Raw genomic sequence first — 20,841 nt, 5'->3', positions numbered from 1 at the left:
GGTCGTCCTGGAACCAGTTAATATTGTAAACTTGAGGGACCATTGTATAAATAAATCCAAGACATTTAAGGGCCCTGTGGTATGTATATATATATATATATATATTCCCAAAAACACATTAAAACTCATGATGTGTAACACAGATTGAGCAGATGAATAAGAGGGCTGACGTTCTAGGCTAAACAGCTGTATATAGCAATGGATGGCACTATGTGGTAATAAATAGCATTATATATTGATAATGACTTATCAATATGTAGCATATAAAAGAGCTGGCACTTTAGGTTAAATAGAAAAGATGAAACTATATAGTATTTATAATGTATAATTATAATAATCTATGCTGAAACAATAATGTAATACATATATCAGTGGATTGATATGTTTAATATTAAAAGAATCTATGAACGGGAAAATACATGGACTAAATCATTGCAGTAAATATATCTGAAATACCTATAAAGTTTCCTATAAAGCAAACAAAATAAAGATACGCTGAAAAAAATTATACATCACAGGGATCCCCACTTGTCTTTTCGTAAAAAGTTCCATATAATAGAATAGTCTGTACAGAGATGCGATCTTCAATCCTATTTTACTGTACAAGATATAGTACTGTAACTCACTGCCCTAACAGTACCTCCTATATGCAGTGTCCCGCTATGTACGGATAGTACTTTTGTACTTGACTAATTGTGAGATAAGTGGTCAGTATACTCAGTGTCTCTTGTGGTCTTTCTGTATGCCGAGTACCATAATACATTGACCCTCTGACTTATGATGGCCCCGACATATGATCATTTCAACATATGATGGCCTCTCAGAGCCCATCGTATGTTGAAGGCAGCATCGACATATGATGCTGCTGTGTGTCGGGTCCATCGTACAAACAGCTATCTGACAGCGCTGACAACTTCAGCAACTGACAGTTGTTTAATGTGCCCCGTTCTGCCTCCTGTTACTCACATGCTGTCCTGCTAACTCACGCAGGCTTCCACTGTGAGCTCTGTGTAAGCCCCGCCCCCCCAGTGCATCCATAGCCAATAGCCTGCAGCATCTTGCTGCAGGCATCCAATGAGCTGCTGGCTGCCCTCCCCTTCCTTTCCTATAGAGCTGTAGTCAGCAGGATCGTAATGGAGGACATTCTGTCCCCCCTGAAGGTATTTAAAGAACTGTACAGTACTGTATGCGATGTCACACATCACATACAATACATATACACACAATACACCCCATACATCAATGTTTCCCTATCAGTGTGCCTCCAGCTGTTGCAAAACTATAACTCCCAGCATGCCCAGACAGTCAATGGCACCCTGGTTTGTTAAACACTCCCCATACACTCCTCAAACAATGGTCATCCCAGAACCAATTAGCAGTTTCCCATAGAGATATGTATTCAACATACAATGATTCCGAGGCCCCAGAACCAATTACCATTTTTACATAGACATATGTACTCGACATATGATGGTTTCAACATATGATGGTTCTCCTGGAACCAATTAATATCATATGTTGAGGGACCACTGTATATGTATATAGATTAGGGATCGACCGATTATCGGTATGGCCGATATCGGCCGATAATCACGATTTGGGGCATTATTGGTATCGGCAATTACCTTGCCGATAAGCCAATAATGCCCCGCCCCCCGTACCACCCCCACCGCACCGTGACCCCCCCCCCCCCCCCGACTCGACCCATAATTACCTGTTCTCGGGGCCCACGCTGCTTCTTGCTCCTGCTGCGTTACGCTGTGCGTGACCGTCAGTGCGCACAGTGACAGTTCAGGAGGACGCCACAGGAGCCAGATGTAGAGTGGACCCGGGGAACAGGTAATTATAAAACCGGGGATGGGGGAGGCAATGGGGCCGGGCCGGGGCGGCGGGGGCACAAGAATGATGGGACACAAGACAGCGCTCTCCGACATACTGCAGGCCACAACAATTCCTGTTCTCTCATTAAACCTCATGCACAGGGAAGAAGAGCCGGTGTAGTGGGCATCATAAGTTGAGCGCAGCGGCTGGCATCTTACACACACGTGCAAACCCCCCCCCCCCCCCCCCAGCCCCCCAGGAACCAATGGTAGGGGGCGGTGTGCGCATGTCAGCCAATGGAGCGGTCTTAGTCCAGCACGGGAAAGTGCCGAGTCATGTAATGCATTCCATGGCAAAACAAAATATGGCACTACACCGGCATCAATCGTAAATAGCCATCTTCTCCACATGGGTCCGTAACCTCCACAGTGCCAGAAAGCACCACTGTGCACCTCAAAGCACAGCAGAGCCCCGGCTGGATATGTGAGCATCTACAGCTCCCGACAGACAGAAAAACAGAAAGAGACCATAAGTAGCCTGACCCATTATTTAAGATCAGTCATGTACAAAAGCACTTTGGGGGAGATTTGTCAAAACCTGTGCAGAGGAAAAGTTGACCATGGCAACCAATCAGATTTCTTCTTTCATTTTTAGGCCTCTGCAAAATTAAAGAAGCAATCGGATTGGTTGCTATGGGCAACTGGGCGACTTTTCCTCTGGACAGATATCTTGTACAGCTAGTCAGGATTAAAGATCACATCCCTGTATAGACTATTCTATTATATGCAACTTCTTAAAAGACAAGTGGGGATACCTGTGATATATATATATATATATATATATATTAGAGATATATATATATATATATATATATATATATATATATATATATATCTCCAAATGAAGAAGCACCATGCGTGGCTGTTGCCAAGGATTCCAGATCCTGTTGGGTGCTCAGCTCCAGGGTCCGACTCAGACCCCACGTAATTCACCAAAAAACAAAGAGAGCGGCACTCCAAGTACGTGTAACCCCGTGCGGGTGTATTTATTCACACATCTGTAGAAAAGCGCAAAAGCGCTTTGCTACAGATGTGTGAATAAATACACCCGCACGGGGTTACACGTACTTGGAGTGCCGCTCTCTTTGTTTTTTGGTATATATATATATTTTTTTTTTTTTTTTTTTTTTTTGCTTATAGTAGGGATTTTAGATATATTTACTGCAATCATTTAGTCCCTGTATTTTAAGATATAGATTATGTTAATAAAAAATATAATCCTTTTATTAATCGATTGATATAGGCATCCCATTATCTCAGCAGAGAGTTTTATGCTTATACATTTTAGATGCTATATTGAAACTAAATACTATATACAGTTACATCTGATGCTATTTAGCCTAGAGTGTCAGCTATTGTGTATGCTATCCATTGCTTTCAATTCATCATCACTATATTGCTATTTATTACAACATAGTACTATTCACTGCTATATAATGCAAGCCATCTTGTTCTTTTGTATACATCTTTATTTTACATGAAACCATTTACTCAAATACAACACTGTAAAATAAAATAAAAAATGTACTACATTGTCCGCTTTATATATCAGTTGTACTTGACAACTCCCTCCCACCTCTTCCAGTTCAAGTCAGCAGATCTATGGTCGGATGGATACTTGTGTCTGTAATAGACTAAATGTGAACCCTGCAAATGTCAGCCATCAATGTGCATATGCGTCTCCCTACATCCAGTATGAGCAGTAAAGACCATAGCTGAAGTCTTCTCCTGTCACCAGCTCCTTCTGTAGAAGTACTAGTACTGATCAGTCTGTAGGACTTACCGTGTACGTAAGAGATTACATCTATTCCAGCATGACCTGACACTTATTACTCTTATACGATTACAAAGCTTATTAAAGACTTAATCTTCTCATGTGTCATCTAGTAATGGGGTTGGCACATTCATCTCGCCAGCTCTGGCTGCACTTTGAGAATCGCACACAAACCTTATACAGCACAAAATACCTTTAGGGAAAAATCTAATGTTTGGATTTATTCTTCTGCTACAAGGAATCTTACCATTAGATTCTTCTGACTCTCTAGCAAGACATGGGGGTCTTCTCTGCTATCTGTCACACGGTATTTCAGTCTACGTTCTTCAGCTTCAGTCAACCACAACAGCAACTGATGGCTCCTTTCGTGGAATTCCTACACAATGACATGTAATGTATGCACAAAAATTGACCAAGGTCACACTAGAGCACCTACAGATGTAGTAAAGCCACAATGCAAGATACTTTTGTTACCTTTAGTCTGACAGGTAAACTCTAAATGACATGTACATGGACCAGAATGGCAGCACATGGGAGTGTTTATAGATTCTGTCTTATCAGTATATAGAATATCTGTTTAATATGGCCTACAATGAAGCATTCCTTAAAGGGGTACTCCATTGGAAAACAATTTTCTTTTAGATCAACTGGCGCTAGAAAGTTAAACAGATTTGTAAATGACTTCTATTAAAAAATCACGATCCTTCCAGTACTTATCATCTGCTGTATAATCCACAGGAAATTCTTCTCTTTTTGAATTTCCTTTCTGCCGGACCACAGTGCTCTCTGCTGACACCTCTGTCCATGTCAGGAACTGTCCAGAGTAGGAGAAAATCCCCATAGCAATCCTCTCTTGCTCTGGACAGTTCCTGACATGGACAGAGATGTCAGCAGAGAGCACTGTGGTCAGACAGAAAGGAAATTAAAAAATAAATGAACTTCCTCTGTAGTATACAGAAGCTGATAAGTACTGGAAGGATTGGGATTTTTTAATAGAAGTCATTTTCAAATCTGTTTAACTTTCTGGCACCAGTTGATAAAAAAATAAAAATAAAAGTTTTCCAGTCAAGTACCCCTTTAATGTATTTTCTTTCTTTCTATGTAACACATATTCTGGATAGAACTGAGCAAGTTTATAGTAAGATTTGAACCCAAATATTACGAATCAGCTGTCCATTCATTTAGTCTAGTTAAAGCAATTCTGTTTCTCAAGTGTTCCGACTGTCATTCCAGACATTTCAAGGAAAACTGAACAGTTGGGAAAAAAAGGAACACTTTCTACAAGACCAAATTAATCGACAATTGATTCACTAGATTTGGGTTTGACAAATCTTTCTCAGGCTGGATTCACACCACGTTTTTGCAATCAATTTGAAAACCGTATGCATTGACTCTCCATTGAATACCATATTCCAAAAGATGCATCCGGTTGTGTCCGTTTTGCATCCTGTACGGTTTTGTCCGTTTTTTTCATGTAGCCGAAACCATAGCCTATCACTGTTTTTAGTCCGAGTGAAAAACCATATTGAAACGTATAAACAGATGCAACCGGGCATTATTTTTCAAACCGTATACGAATTAAAATTTGTACACACGGTTTGATACAGTTTAGTCCGGTTTTGAGGAATCCGTTTTTTTTAATAAAAAACCTGATACGGGAACTGTATTGCAAAAACATGGTGTGAACCCAGCCTAACTGCACAAATTCCTCATTGCTTTCCACTTTATGGTCCCAGTCTTGACACACAGAATGACTAACAATACGTTGACGACTCGTATGACTTAGGTTTGGTGAAGCTCACTGTAGATTCTCTCAGCTCTAGTCCTGGATATGTCTATTACAAAGTTACCATAATGCACACATAGCAACATTTATATTACATGCTAACTTGTGGAAGAGTTTCTCAAAAGCTCTACGACATGATTCATCTGTCAAAGCCTGCTTCACCTGGGCACATATGGTTATATCTGCCCCATGTGCCTAGCATAATAACTAGCAAAATATAGGATAATGTAAAGATTACCATAAGCTTGATAAAGATACTTATTGGCAGATCAAAAAACAAATTGTAGAAGTGCCTAAAATTTACTCTTTATTAGATTCATTTAAAAATCACCACAAAAAAAAGGAAAAGGTGCTCCCTAAGTGTGTGAAATCATAAACAAAAAAAAAAAAGGGGGGGGGGGGGGTGCCTTATATGCTCCACGCAGTCCACCAGCTTTCTGCTACAGTAGTCTGCTACCTGTGAGCATACACAGAAAAAAACGTATCTCTCAACGCGTTTCTACTGACTTTGCCGTCAGCTTCTTCAGGATACAATTTTTGGCACTGGGTAGTCTGCTTTTTTACAGACAGCCTGTTATGGGATCATTCTGAGGTGACCCTAATACTTTGGGAAGTACCGTGACGGGATTATGTTATAGAATATGAATGATTGCACATAGCCCATGTAAACATATCATTTGATGTAAACAAGAAAAGATATTGCACTTTGTAACAAGTATTGCACATATCCCTGTGCCAATCAGATACTCTTTAACCTATATTGCACATAATCCCTATTGCCGTAGCCCATGTAAACACAATTAGCATTGCAAGCAGCTCATTTCTTAGCACATAGCCTGTAATGCCCGGGTGTCTGGGCGCATATTACCTATATTGCGCTCAGTACCACGGGCTACTCACGGTCCCTAAAGTATGGAGCTGTGAAGTCTGGTGTCTCCATTCCATGCTGTGTCAGCTCATGGATTCACTGCGGCACGTGCCCTTTATGCAAGCCGCCGCCCGGCGTCTTACCTCATCAGAACGCGATCCCTGTATGCGCTCCACCGGTGACTACTTCCGGTTTTCGAGCTGGGATCAGCTGATCTGGCCAGCGCCGTCATCGCTACTGACACGCCCCGCGACACACAAAAGACGTGTCCTGGCAACCGCTGTAAACAAATGCCTGTTGCCAGACTGCGCATGCGTGTTTAGCGCTGGCGTTACTTAGTTACTTTCGGCCGAAGTTCCACTTATAGTCTTAACTCTTCCATCGCCAGTGTACATTAAGCGATATCTTTTAGAGGTATAAAACCTGAAAACGGCTCACCCGAATACTAATTAATACATACGGAGACTACATACATATTGATAGATAGAAAATATATAATATAAATAGACAGAATAATAAATAGGTAAATAAGATCCTATCCTAATGGGGTGACGTGTACAGGTGAGCTCATTTCGGCACCACCGCTCTAGCTAGCCTCCCTGATACTAAGTGACATTAGGGTGACAGGGCTATAGCGTTGGGAGGGGGGCTAGTCTATTACACCCTGGTTAACCCTGATCTCTAGGGCCCTATGCCTAGATGGGGTGGTCGTCCTAAAAAGGACGGTCGAACACTGGAACCTACGCCCTATTAATTCCTAGAGTCCCTGCTAAAAAAAGAATACTAACCACTTTCTAACTCCTGTAAGCCCTCTACGGCTTCCCTAACTTCCTACAGCGGTACACCTAACATCCCCCATAGCCAACTATCCTATCTAGATGAAACATGTAAAATTAATATTTTCATTAATGCCCTTTGGGGCCAAACTGTCCAATTCATAGATCCATTTCGTCTCTTTCTGCAAAAGCAGTCTATCCAGGTTTTATACCTCTAAAAGATATCGCTTAATGTACACTGGCGATGGAAGAGTTAAGACTATAAGTGGAACTTCGGCCGAAAGTAACTAAGTAACGCCAGCGCTAAACACGCATGCGCAGTCTGGCAACAGGCATTTGTTTACAGTGGTGGCCAGGACACGTCTTTTGCGCGGCGCGGGTTGTGTCAGTAGCGATGACGGCGCTGGCCAGATCAGCTGATCCCAGCGTGAAAACCGGAAGTCGTCACCGGTGGAGCGCATACAGGGATCGCATTCTGATGAGGTAAGACGCCGGGCAGAGGCGCGCATAAAGGGCGCGCGCCGCAGTGAATCCATGAGCTGACACAGCGTGGAATGGAGACACCAGACTTCACAGCTCCATACTTTAGGAACCGTGAGTAGCCCGTGGTACTGAGCGCAATATAGGTAATATGCGCCCAGACACCCGGGCATAAGAGACTACGTGCTAAGAAATGAGCTGCTTGCAATGCTAATTGTGTTGTGCTAAAGGGCTACGGCAATAGGGATTATGTGCAATATAGGTTAAAGAGTATCTGATTGGCACAGGGATATGTGCAATACTTGTTACAAAGTGCAATATCTTTTCTTGTTTACATCAAATGATATGTTTACATGGGCTTTGTGCAATCATTCGTATTCTATAACATAATCCCGTCACGGTACTTCAGAAAGTATTAGGGTCACCTCAGAGTGACCCCATAACAGGCTGTCTGTAAAATAGCGGACTACCTGGTGCCAAAAATTCTCTCCTGAAGAAGCTGACGGCAAAGTCAGCAGAAACGCGTTGAGAGATAAGTTTTTTTCTGTGTATGCTCACAGGTAGCAGACTACTATAGCAGAAAGCTGGTGGACTGCGTGGAGCATATAAGGCACACCCCCTTTTTTTTGTTTATGATTTCACACACTTAGGGAGCACCTTTTCCTTTTTTTGCGGTGATTTTTAAATTAATCTAATAAAGAGTAGCATAATAACTAGCCAAATGGTGGTAATGACTTTCTAAAGGAGAATTACACTTACCTCGCAGTGTAGCAGGTCACTTTGCAAGCTCTCTTTCCAAGTGTCCTGTTCACGGCAAGCTCGCTCCCAGCACATATTCACCATGTGGAGTCTATTGAGGACATCCCTCGATTCCATCTCATCTTCCGATTGGAACTCCTTACTGTTCAGGTTTGCAGATATAACCCGGGCTTTATAATTATCAAAAGCTTCCAACATATCCTAGATGGACAGTTATTGTGAAATATATTAAATCATAAATAGCAGTATTACAGCTAGATTACAGTAGCCATATAACAGCACAATAATATATTATTGAATTCTACCATTTGCTGGAAAAAAAATAAAGGAAATCTGAGCATGGCTTTTGAATAAATTATTTTGTTATAGGATCATCTAACATGTAAAAGGAATGTGCCTTTCCATTAATTACCTGTGAGACTTCTGGAGATAGCAGTATAGCAGTTACCTAGCTATATTCAAAAGTTCCATGGACAGTGTGCATGCCTGACTGCTGCTCCAATGGGAGACTACAGACCCTCATTCTCAAGATGAAGAGGTATCTCTGCAACTGGAGCACAGCGCATACATTTTTCTATAGCCTATGTTATTGATTGGACCACCCCTTCAACTGGGTGTCTAAGGTTAGAATAAGAGTCCTATTTTTCCAGAATCAGCACTCCCCTTGTTCATTGGCTATTCCAAGCATTGAAGTTCAAGTGAATGGGAACAAGCTGCAATACCAGACTCATCCCATGCACAAATGGTGAATTTATTTTGGAAAACAAAAAGGAGACCCTATTTTTTGTAATCCTTAAAAACCCTTAATACCATATAGGCTAGACTACATACCTTAAGCATTTTCACTTTTTGTTCCAGTTCTTGGATGGTAGTGGATGGCTTCAGACTTTTGGCATGCTCAAGCTCTACTTCAGTTTTATCCAACCATAGTGTTATATCATCCAAGTCAGAATTAAGTTGTTGCCACCGGTGGAGGCTTTGCTTCTTAGAGTGCTCGTTGCTCAAGGCTTGTGCATGAATAATCTCCCAACGCTCAATGACACCTTAACAGAAAACAAAGAAGGCACAAATTGTTTATTGTGTAAGCCTAGTTGTAAATCAAGGTGTACTGTAACATATCAAGGTAGAATATAGCCAAATCTAGGTTTTGTTAACCTACTGAGTGTCTTGTAATTGTTCGAGTGTTTCAACAACTTTTCTTAGAAAGTGATGAACTACACAAGGGTAACCTGAGGATATACATTTATGCAGGTGGATTTTATTGTATAATGTTTTGTTACGCTTTTTTTTATTTTTATTTTTTATTTATTTATTATTAAATAGGACTTATGAATGCAGAATTTTAACACATTTTGAGCCTTGCAAAACCTTAACATTCTTTTACTGTTAAAACTTCAATATCTCTGATTTTATTTTCATACAAAATGCTTGCTGAACAATCTAGAAGGAAATACTTAAATGACTCAAGGTGAACACAACCTAGGGATGAATGACAGATTTAAATGGGATAACCTTGCACCCACTGTTTATCAGTCTGCAGGATTCTTCAGCAGTCTTGTAGAAATCCTTCAGAAAATAAATTTTTCTATTTTCAGTAGGGCAGGGCTAAAAATCTTTGTGCGTCTTACTGCAAAGGGGGGAGGCTCCTGCTGCAGACAGTTGCCTTAAGGTCATATAGAGAATAGTGACGTGGGACGCACAATTTACATATATAATTTCTCAATTTTATTTGTCATATAAAGAAAAAAAATAAAAATCAAAGACAAAAAAGATTAAAAGGGATAAATTGCGCATTTGTGCAATGTCTGAATTGATGTAAGGTGCCTATATACATCAGAAGAACACTAGATAAATGGTGGGACTAGTCGAGCAATGGGTATCAAGGAAAATAAGGCTATAGGTTTGTTCATGGCCATTGTAAACTGCGACATATAGTCTGATAAGGTACCTGAATGTGTTTCAGGACTTTTCATTCCTTTAAGTCCTTTGTCCTCCAGTTCTTCACTGGCAGAGTCTAGTGTTCTAGAGTCAATATCTCCAGAATGACTTGAAATAGCTTCTTGTGCACTCTAAAAAAATGAACAAATGTTATATGTAAATGGTCGCTGCACCAGTTAAGTTCATCATTACCAACATCTTTGAAATTCGGAACTTATAGAAGACCGATCTAACAAAGTGCTGCTTCCTGGTGTGGCACTCACATGTCTCTTCACCTTGTTATCTTCTTTAAACTCCATTTTTGCAGTGGATACATGTTTGTCTGGAGAATGCCATGACAGAGTCTCCAAGTCTGATTTCCCTGTAAGGGTTACACAAACAACTTAGACGAAATACCTGACAAATATCTGTGGTGGTGCCATCATGAAAATTGTATAAGATTTCTCATAGGCACCTAATACAACTTAAACTTACCAGCAATAACTTAAAAATAAGGACATAGATGCAAGATATGGAAAAGTTATATAATATCCAGAAAAGGCAATGTAAATAGGTTAGATCGGTAGTATTGATGATAAGTATGGGGTTTGGCTTAGCAAGTAAAAGTAACATTGTGAAATGCCCATGCACACAAAAAAAAACACAGATATAGTATTATAAAGCCAAGTAGTATCATTTTGTACAGAAGACATATATAATGCAGAAGTCTCAATCAACAAGACTATATACACAAATGGTCCTCCATTGTGTATGCTCATTGGTTTAATGGGAAAAATACAAGAACCTCCTCTTAGTAAGACGTAGCCAGAAGAGAAACTAAAATCCTTAATTTCCATATATCCCAAGCACATGACCAAACATCCCAAATCACTGAATGAAACTCCTCTGGGTCATCATTAAAGTGCGCAACCACAATGAGATGTCCATGGTTTGGGAAATATGGCGCTCACACAAAGCAATAGAGGAAACGTCGCAAATGAGGGAACATGAGTGGTGAAAATAAGCGTGCATCACAGCAATGGTGCCAGTATGAGACACATGCATGGGGCAGGGGCCTACCAGAAGATGCTCGGACAGTTTTTTTTGTCTTTTTAAAATAGTCTTCAGAGCTTTCAGCAATTTCTACATCTGAAAGAAAATAATGTTATTTGTTTCCTCACATGATAGTTCATGTGAAACTGGAGAAAAAGAAGCAAAAACAAAATTTAGATTGCAAAGAGCAACGCAAAATAAAAATAAGTTTACCTGATAAGGGGTTGTAGTAGGCTCCTTCCTCCTCATTCTCATGCATGGAAGATCCTCCAACATCTACGGTAGGATCCCATTCCAGGGGGATGGAGTCAACGCTGACAGGAGTCTCTCGACCAGATCTCTCATGTGGGAGTGTTGGGGGCATTAGATGGTTAAGTGATGGGTGGGATGTCTCAACATCTGGTATTGTGGAGGGCCATGAGGAGTTCCGGATCTCTCTTGAATCTTCCCCATCTGTATCATTCTCTGATGTCTCTCGCTCTTCTTCTAAATTCTTCAAGTGAAGATAATATAAGATTAGAATTGAGTGAATTTACAGTAAGATTTACCAAACTCAAATTTATTCAATAGACAATCGATCTAGTCTTGTTATTTGGTATTCTGATGGTATTCAGATGCTCCAAAAGTGTCAGGAATGAGACGGTGATCTGTCTTATTCCAGATTTTTCCTGGAAACTGGAACAATTTTTACTACACTAATTTAATAGTCGATTCATCTTGTTAAGCATATCTTGTAGATTCACTGAACTCAACATAGGATGTAAGATGGGGTATTATGTACTTATAAAAGAAGATTGTGGGTATAGATGACCAAAACACCACTTTAAGTAAGGTTTCTTACCAAATTTCTTGACGTCAGCCTTTCATGGAATCTATATACCCGACCAAAAACTTCTTGACAATATCTATGAATCTCCTCCAGTTCATCCTCAATGACCACAGCATCCATAGCTTCACTTTTCTGAATCAATTGCTCCCCAAAAACGATCAGCTGATCAATTTTATTGGCGTTTAGTGTTATTTCTTGTTTGAAGCCCTGAAGGATGAGACAGAGTCCACAGTGAGACATGAAAACCCAATAGTAAACCCAAACTTTACCCCCAACAACATCTTTATATATTAAACAGTTTTCACAGCCTAAAACTGCCAAATGTGTCCAGGGGCAAGAGTGTCCTTTTGTCGTATACATCTGTATGGCTTTTTATGTTACTGCAAAAAAACATAGTTATTCACATAATATAAAGATATATTTTTTTCTCTTTACAATGGGAGTCTATGGATGATATGGCATACAGTTGCATATGTTTGAGCCATTACCTTTACCATATAAAAATGTGTGGATAAAGAGTAGGAAGACACAACCCCAATCTGGATTTTTGATACTTACTATTAACTGTTGCATTTTCTCCTCAATATCACTTTCCGAGAAGTGTTCTACATTTGTAAGCTGCAAGTCCATTTCTGTGAGCCATACGAGGATGCAATCTCTTGTCCCCTCAAAGTCTTCTCTTTGGCTGGTAAAGTGCTAAATAAGAATAACGAAAGAACTTAAAGAAAAATGCTACACAACACTAAATACTCTACACTAACACTAAATACATAAGAATTAAACAAGAACAAACAGTGACATGTTTTACAAAGGTGGATACTTTTGAAAAGACAATTCTAGATGCATCAAGTTGCACATCTTGGGAGTTGAGCGATGTCCACCTTTACAGGCTACAATATAGAACAATGGCCTACATTCCACACTAACTAAAATAAGTAGTGTACTGACCATGTCCTCCATCTTACCTTGAGTCTCCTCAGAATTGAAGTCACCCTCTTCTGAAGTTGATCCCACCTCCGATTTCCTTCATGTACCATCTGCTTTAGTCTGCTGGCTGCATCAGTGCGGTTCTCTCGAGCAAGCCTTCTGTACTGCTTGTTGATCAGCTCTAGATGAGTGAGACGCTCATGGATCTGCCTCTGGAATGCCTAAAATTATTCAGAAAAAAATTATAACATTTTTGCTTAAGAAATTATTTTATTTAATGGATTTTTAGGTCAGAAAAGAGAAACTGCTTCCTAAAAATGGCACCAGATGGGTTGCATTTGGTATTCCAGTTCAGCTATATTCTTTAGAATAGGGATAAGCTGCAATACTAGATACAACTTATAGACAGATGTGGCACTGTTTTGGAGAAAGCTAATTCAGATCCTGGACATCCCCTTTAAAACAAAACCTTATGGCTGGACATCCCCTTTAAAAATAAACCCTTATGGATTGTTCACAAAAGCATATACGTCAGCTTTTTGTTTTCCTGTAGATAAAATGGAGGACATAAATTCTACTAACTGCACCTCTACTACTTCTTATTCCGGTGTATGTTTATTTTGGAGAATCTTGGGTAAGAACATGGATATGTGTTTCCAGCATTTCTGTAGACAACTGGGCAATAAAAACAGTCATGCAGAAATGAGACACATTGGGGCCATTACCTTTGTTCCCTTTAAGTTGTCTGCTCTGTAGATTTTGTGTTTTTTTAACTATCATTTTAACACAGGTATAGCTGTTAGGTGGGCCACTGTTACACAGGCAAAGGTGTATTTTGATTTGGACATTTAACTCTGCTTCCTCACATTACTGGCCAATGATGACGCAAACCCCCCCAATCGCAGATATACAAAGTATGTTTTCAGGACAGTTTGTGTTTTTCTTTTTAAAGGGGTTATCCAGGAAAAAACTTTTTTTAATATATCAACTGGCTCCAGAAAGTTTAACAGATTTGTAAATTACTTTGATTAAAAAAATCTTAATCCTTTCAGTACTTATGAGCTTCTGAAGTTAAGGTTGTTCTTTCCTGTCTAAATGCTCTCTGATGACACGTGTCTCGGGAACCGCCCAGTTTAGAAGAGGTTTGCTATGGGGTTTTGCTTCTAAACTGGGCAGTTCCCGAGACACGTGTCAACAGAGAGCATCAAAAAGAACAACCTTAACTTCAGAAGCTCATAAGTACTGAACGGATTAAGATTTTTTAATAGAAGTAATTTACAAATCTGTTTAACTTTCTGGAGTTTTTTTCCTGGATAACCCCTTTAATCCAAATTCCCCGCCAGTGACTGGGGATTCAGATTTGGTCAACCCAATGCCCTTTCAGCACCCTAGGGCAGAGGTGTTATGTAAGTATGTAAGTACCGACCCTGGCTGTAGGGGTATATTCTCATGTTGCAGCCGCTTCCCACTTACAAAGCCTTTCCACATGTGGTGTCTAACGGCTGTAGTAATTTTGCCAGTAATATGACAGTTTTACCAGCAAAATTGTGCACCGATTGCAGACTTCATGCAGACATGGTCGGTTCTGTATACAACAGCCACAATGTAGAACCGTAACCCTATTTGGCTTATCTACCTCATTGAAACAATGGGGGAGACAAAATGCGCACACTAGAATTTTGGCATCATTTGGCATAACACTGTGCACCAAAAACGTGGCACAATGTTTAAGCACATTTCCAGCTAAACAGTAAGCCAATTTAATAGTTGTCTGAAACTTAGACTTAGCCAGTTTTAAGGAGGCAATGGATTTTCAAACAGCCTGAGCAACTGTTCAGTTCTAGTTTAGACTAGACCATTTTTATTTATCTCCCCCAATGTTTTTAACCATTTCTGGTTGTCACAAAATACCTGCTGTGGCTTAGCAACAACCAATAGGTGAGTGCTGCCCAAAAGGGTGTCTAATGGACAAAGGAAAAGCTATTTATATAACTAAAGCTCCTCTCTACTGGCTCTAGGCGTACACTACTCCCAGAACCAAGCAGGAAACTATAGGTGGTAGGAGAAATTGTGGACATCCTGTCTAGTAAAAATGTACTAAGGCCAACACAAACCTCAAACTTCTTCTGTTCCTCTTTGGCTTTTGTATACAACACATCAGAAGAATCTGGGGAAGCTGCCATTGCTTCAGCTTCTTTAAGCCATTCATCAAATCGGGAGTAGTCTTCCAGGAATTTCTGCCAAAGACGACAGGTCTCCTCGATCCTACCAAAGAGTCATATGTACATTAACCACATTGGTCTCTGATGTAGTAAAAATAATACAAGCCTGTTAAAGATGAATTCTGAGTGATGCAGACACTAGTAAACTTTATGTAGCTTGTATTTCTGCACATAGGTATACACATATATACGAGACATTAATTACAGAGATATATATCCTTCAACATAAAACTGGCTTAGTGCTTACCTCATTCGCCTCTCCATTGACATAGAACAGATGTTTCGCCATCGCTTATCAAGACTTCTAGTGGTCTGCTGTATGGAATCGCATTCTGTCTCATTGGCACATGCATCTGTATCATGCAGCAGGCGCTCACAGATATTTAGCACAGATGCCACACCGGGACTGTGTACCTCAATGTCCTTCTGTAAGTCCTGAGAGTACAACACAGGGTTCATCAACAACAGCCCTCCATAGATCACAACAAACAACACAGTATACATGTCCCATGACAGACTACTTGAGTATAAAGGAAGCCAGAGGCAATGACAGAAGCAGCATGTTTCATAACCTGACATAAAGGGATATAAAATAACCACAGTAAATCTGCAGTAAACAATCTACATTAATAATGGTCTAAAATAAGGAATACATCCGCAGCACTCAAGTCCATGAAAAATTAATTCCATCAAAAAAAAGTGAATGTTACATAGCGACGTTTCAACCAAATATCCTGGTCTTTCTCAGGCTCGGAGAGCTGGTTGAAATGTTGCTGTGTGACACTTTTTTTGATGGAATACATTTTTCACAGACTTTGAGTGCTGCAGATATATTCCTTATTTTGTACATTTATGGACCCCTGACCCGGATCTGATTTCTGCGTGCACCGATACTAGCTTTGGAATTAATTGAGGGAGTGCTGTTTTTCTTCAGATACGGTTAATAATGGTCTAGAGACTCTAGTGAATGCCAAACCAAATTTCTGCACACACCACTACAATTGTATAACACAATAAGAACAACATTAAAACCTTGTTCAACTGAAGTATTCTTTGGCGAGTCAGAGCAACCTTTGCTGGACCACTCTGGTGAGGCCAAGAAACCAGAGTCTGACATTGGTAGTGGGTCAGGAATTAGAATTTGTTCTAGAGAGCTTCTGTTACTGCTGTAAAAAGTAAAATGGTTGGACCAACTATTCCATTCATCCTGGATGGTATTCCATATCCAAACTTAGGATGCTTCATGTGATTATGAAAGAACACAGACAACCCTTTTCAGGTTGGAGATGGTAAAGTAATGGCCAACCAGTAATGGTCTTATCTTTGAGTGTGTATTATTGCTGCAAGTCCTGGTGTTACCATAGGGTCTTATAACCTAAAGACAGCTCTCAATTTGGGTCAGGAGACATGTCGGGCTGGCCTCAAATGATGTCAATATTCTCTAAGAGGGTATATGAACAGGGCTTATCTTTCCGCCACTAGCCCTTAATAGGGGTACTCCGGTGCTCAGGCGTTCTGAACATTTTGTTCAGAACGCTCTGAGCCGGAAGCCGTGATCGTGAAGTCACGGCCACGCCACACCACCTTCATTCATGTCTATGGGAAGGGGCATGTCAACATCACGCCCTTTCCCAAAGACTCGAATAGAGGAGGCATGGGGTGACGTCACGAGGGGGCATGGTTGTGATGTTGCGACCACTGCCGCAGGAACCCGGCATTTCTTTAGAATGCTGGGTGCTGCGGGAGATCGCGGGGGGCAACAGCAGTGGGACCCTCGCGATCAGAGATCTTCTTCCTTGTCCTTTGGATAGGGGATAAGATGTCTAGCAGTGGCGTACACCTTTAGGGAACTTTCCAAAATTTGCAAAAAGTTCTTAGCAGAAAGTTTCAGAAGACACACAGGGAAGAAGTAGATGCAAGTCTTAGAAGGAACAAAGAAACTCAAATAGAACTTTGTTTTAAGATCAGGAATGAGAACTTGCCCTTTGTTCTTCGAGTTTCTTGTTTATCTCTTGGTCATCGCAGATACTGTAGATGACAGGCTTGGATAACTCAGACTCAATGCGAGCCAGCCAAGTGCGCAGGTTGCTCATGTTTTTGTACAGCTGCTGGATGGTTACAAGGGTCTCCTTCAGTTTCTTTACACTGTAGAAAGAAGCCACAAGAGTCAAACCACAAAACTATTTCCTCGTTTTTAATGTTGTACAGAAGCTTCCTAAAAAGTCATTTTACACCTGTAATTCTGCTGAACTGAGTCACAGCCTTGAAGTTAGCCCTGGTTATTAGCGATCCAATAAGGAATTTCACAGGACACTGTAGCTGAATTTCACCACTGGCTGCCATGGGGCCAAACTTTGCACATACAGATAACAGTATGACAACATAACAAGCAATAAACAAACAGAATTACATACTTAATACAAAACACACTGCAGAACACTTATAAAAACCAGTGCAAAGAAAAAAGTGGAGCAGTGGTCTATAGTAACAAAATATAGATTTTTTTTGCCTAAAGTATTTTGGAATTTAAGGAAAATTAGTTACCATGGCCAACATTTTTTTTTAAGCAAGTCTCATATGTATCACTAGTCTAAACTTAAAAGGACTTTGCATAGGGTGCCCTGATCACACACCTTTCTAACAGTGTCTGGCTATGCCCTTCCCATCGAGATATGTGGGTTTATAGTTTTCCTTAATTTTAATAATGGTAGTAAAGGTCAGATAAAGGGCAGGACTATATAGTTAAGAGGGGTGTGGGGGAGGGGGGTATTATGCCCCTCAATGTACAACAATTGATAATAATGATAGTATAATAATTTTGGGGGGTTGGACACAGGTCCTCTTGAACCAAAAGCAAAAATAGAGCCTCTCAGATTAAGATTTTGAATGCTATTAGCCACCGCAAAAGTCACTTGGATATGCTTTAATGTTAGTATCAGTGGTGTCCAGCCTCTATTATCATCATGAGTCCTAAGAATGAAAGGACAAAAGACACCAGTTAAATTACAGGGATGTGGAAATCCTATCGCCCGACGCCCGGGACAAGTAGTTTTGGGCGCCAGGCAGGTGAATTTTTTTTTTATAGATTTAGCCCTGTATCGGGCAAGCAGTGACAGACAGACTTCTCCCTTATTTTTCTTTAATGCCGGTGTGAGGTGCAGGAGCTGATGCAAGTCTGCACCTCACACCGGCGCTCAGAGTGTATGGAGGGGGCAGTGGCAGCCCCCAGCTGATTTCAGTAGCCAGGGGCCGCTGCTCAGAGCCCCCCAGCCGGTGTGAGGGGATCTCAGGAGCGAGGGCAGAACCCGAGGTCACACGTCTGAAGGAGATGATTAAGCCAGGGGGCAGCGGCAGATGTATGATGTATGTATGTGCATATGTATGGTGTGAGTGTATGTGTATATATGATGTGTGTATGGTGTATGTGTGATGTGTGTATGTAATGTATGATGTGGGGGGAGGGGCCAGGTGTATGTATGATGTGTCTATGTATGATGTATGTAATGTATAATATAGGGGGCAGTGGCCGGTATGTATGTATGATATGTGTATGCATGTATGTTTTGTACAGGGGCGGACTGACAAGTACTGCTGCCAGTTGTGCTATCTAATTTTATTTATTTTTAGTGGCTTCTGGCCACCCGCACTAAATTGCACCCCCAGAATCCCACCCACTTCATACTCTCCTGCCGACCAAGAGCCCCACGGATGCACGCAAACACGCCCGAACCAAAACTACAACTCCCACCATGTTGCACCATAACCTAAACTGTAAAACAATAAAGTGTAACATGCTGGGAGTTGTAGTTTTGGTTCGGGTCAGCTGCAGAGCCATAGGCTGCATCAGGGCATGCTGGGTGTTGTAGTTACTAACTGTAATTCCCAGTGTTCCTTGACACATCCTATGGCTCTGCAGCTGACACGAACCAAAACTACAACTCCCAGCATGTTACACAATAACCTTAACTGTACTACTATACAGTGCAACATGCTGCAACACCCACACAACCATAGGCTGTATCAGGGCATGCTGGGTGTTGTAGTTATCTAGTAACTAAATGCAACTTCCAGCATTTTCTGACACATAATTAGAGTAAATAAAAGGCACCACATAAACTGGAGAAGCAGACTCCTATGAAGTCCATATGAAGACTGAAAAATAGTGATTAAAATATTTTAAGAAGTGCGTATATATGTGAATAAGCCCCTCTTCTAATAAAAGTTCCGATAAAAACTACAGATCATGTCACACAAGATTACCCTCATCCCTATATATGGAAAAATTGGCATTATAGGGGTCAAATGGGGGGGGGGGGGGGGGCAATTTTCTGGGCTTGCCTCGGGTGTAAAAGGAGCCAGCTACAGCTCTCCCGCCACTAATAGCCTGGCATGCTGCGATCGCTGTGGCCGCTATTAAACCATTAGATCACTGCTGTCTAAGTTGACAGCAGTGTGTAAAGGGATCTTATATACATTCCTGGTGGTCTAGTGGGGCGAATCGTACTATTTTGTTGAAATTATTTTATCTACCAGGACAAGTGGATTTTCTTGAGGGACAAGTAGATTGTGTTCCGCTTTAGTCCCTTGGACAAGTAGTTTTTTTTATTTATTTCCACATCCCTGAAATTAGTGCAAGCAAACTCCATTCAATTGAATGAGGCAGCACCATTTTAAGGGTTAGCGGGGTCTCTGCAGTCCCACAAACTGTATGTAATGGCATACCCTAGGAATACCTGTAATAGTAGTAAGCCCTTCTAAAAAAACAGTTATTTGCAAAATGGTTTACACCCACCTTAGGGTGAAGTCACAAAACCATCAATTTATTGATTTCCCAAAAAAGTTAAAGAAAAAAAAAAAAAAAAAGGACATTTAGACAACACAATGTATTTCCAAGTCAATGACACTTGTGAAAATCACACTGTCCACTCAGGAAGCAACACTGATTGACAATCAATTTCACATGCTGTTGTGCAAATGGAACAGACAACAGGTGGAAATTATAGGCAATTAGCAAGACACTCCCAATAAAGGAGTGGTTCTGCAGGTGGTGACCACAGACCACTTCTCCGTTCCAATGCTTCCTGGCTGATGTTTTGGTCACTTTTGAATGCTGGCGGTGCTTTCACTCTAGTGGTAGCATGAGACGGAGTCCACAACCCACACAAGTGGCTCAGGTAGTGCAGCTCATCCAGGATGGCACATCAATGCAAGCTGTGGCAAGAAGGTTTGCTGTGTGTCAGCGTAGTGTCCAAAGCATGGAGGTGCTACCAGGAGACAGGCCAGTACATCAAGAGACATGTAGGAGGCCATAGGAGGGCAACAACCCAGAAGCAGGACTGCTACCTCCGCCTTTGGAGGAGCAGGAGGAGCACTGCCAGAGCCCTGCAAAATGACTTCCAGCAGGCCACAAATGTGCATGTGTCCACTCAAATGGTCAGAAACAGACTCCATGAGGGTAGTATGAGGGCCCAACATCCACAGATGGGGGTTGTGCTTACAGCCCAACACCGTGCAGGACGTTTGGCATTTGCCAGAGAACACCAAGATTGGTAAATTCACCACTGGCACCC

The 20,841-nt window shown here is 41.0% G+C and overlaps 2 protein-coding genes across 8 annotated transcripts in view; one reads left to right on the top strand and one right to left on the bottom strand.

Moving 5' to 3' along the window:
• SYNE2 (spectrin repeat containing nuclear envelope protein 2) overlaps window positions 1-20,841 on the bottom strand; it is a 355,793-nt gene that overhangs the window by 3,665 nt on the left and 331,287 nt on the right. For 4 of the 7 annotated variants that reach the window (XM_056546593.1, XM_056546588.1, XM_056546589.1 and 1 more), the window contains 13 exons: window positions 17,254-17,416; window positions 15,519-15,706; window positions 15,164-15,314; window positions 13,088-13,270; window positions 12,681-12,818; window positions 12,135-12,329; window positions 11,507-11,786; window positions 11,321-11,389; window positions 10,525-10,622; window positions 10,272-10,392; window positions 9,155-9,366; window positions 8,324-8,524; window positions 3,902-4,030 (listed from right to left, as the gene is read on the bottom strand). In XM_056546593.1, coding sequence (XP_056402568.1) covers window positions 3,902-4,030; window positions 8,324-8,524; window positions 9,155-9,366; window positions 10,272-10,392; window positions 10,525-10,622; window positions 11,321-11,389; window positions 11,507-11,786; window positions 12,135-12,329; window positions 12,681-12,818; window positions 13,088-13,270; window positions 15,164-15,314; window positions 15,519-15,706; window positions 17,254-17,416 — 2,128 coding nt within the window. The remainder of the gene's footprint in view (window positions 1-3,901; window positions 4,031-8,323; window positions 8,525-9,154; window positions 9,367-10,271; window positions 10,393-10,524; window positions 10,623-11,320; window positions 11,390-11,506; window positions 11,787-12,134; window positions 12,330-12,680; window positions 12,819-13,087; window positions 13,271-15,163; window positions 15,315-15,518; window positions 15,707-17,253; window positions 17,417-20,841) is intronic. The other 3 variants (XM_056546590.1, XM_056546591.1, XM_056546592.1) reach the window with 3 other exon arrangements.
• Window positions 1-20,841, top strand: part of ESR2 (estrogen receptor 2) — a 196,711-nt gene that overhangs the window by 156,600 nt on the left and 19,270 nt on the right. The gene's annotated exons all lie outside the window — the stretch shown is intronic.

Source organism: Hyla sarda, chromosome 11 (genome assembly GCF_029499605.1).
Source record: "Hyla sarda isolate aHylSar1 chromosome 11, aHylSar1.hap1, whole genome shotgun sequence".
NCBI classification, from domain to species: domain Eukaryota; kingdom Metazoa; phylum Chordata; class Amphibia; order Anura; family Hylidae; genus Hyla; species Hyla sarda.
The sequence above is the reverse complement of the archived record's forward strand: the minus strand, read 5'-3'. Positions and strand labels throughout refer to the sequence as shown.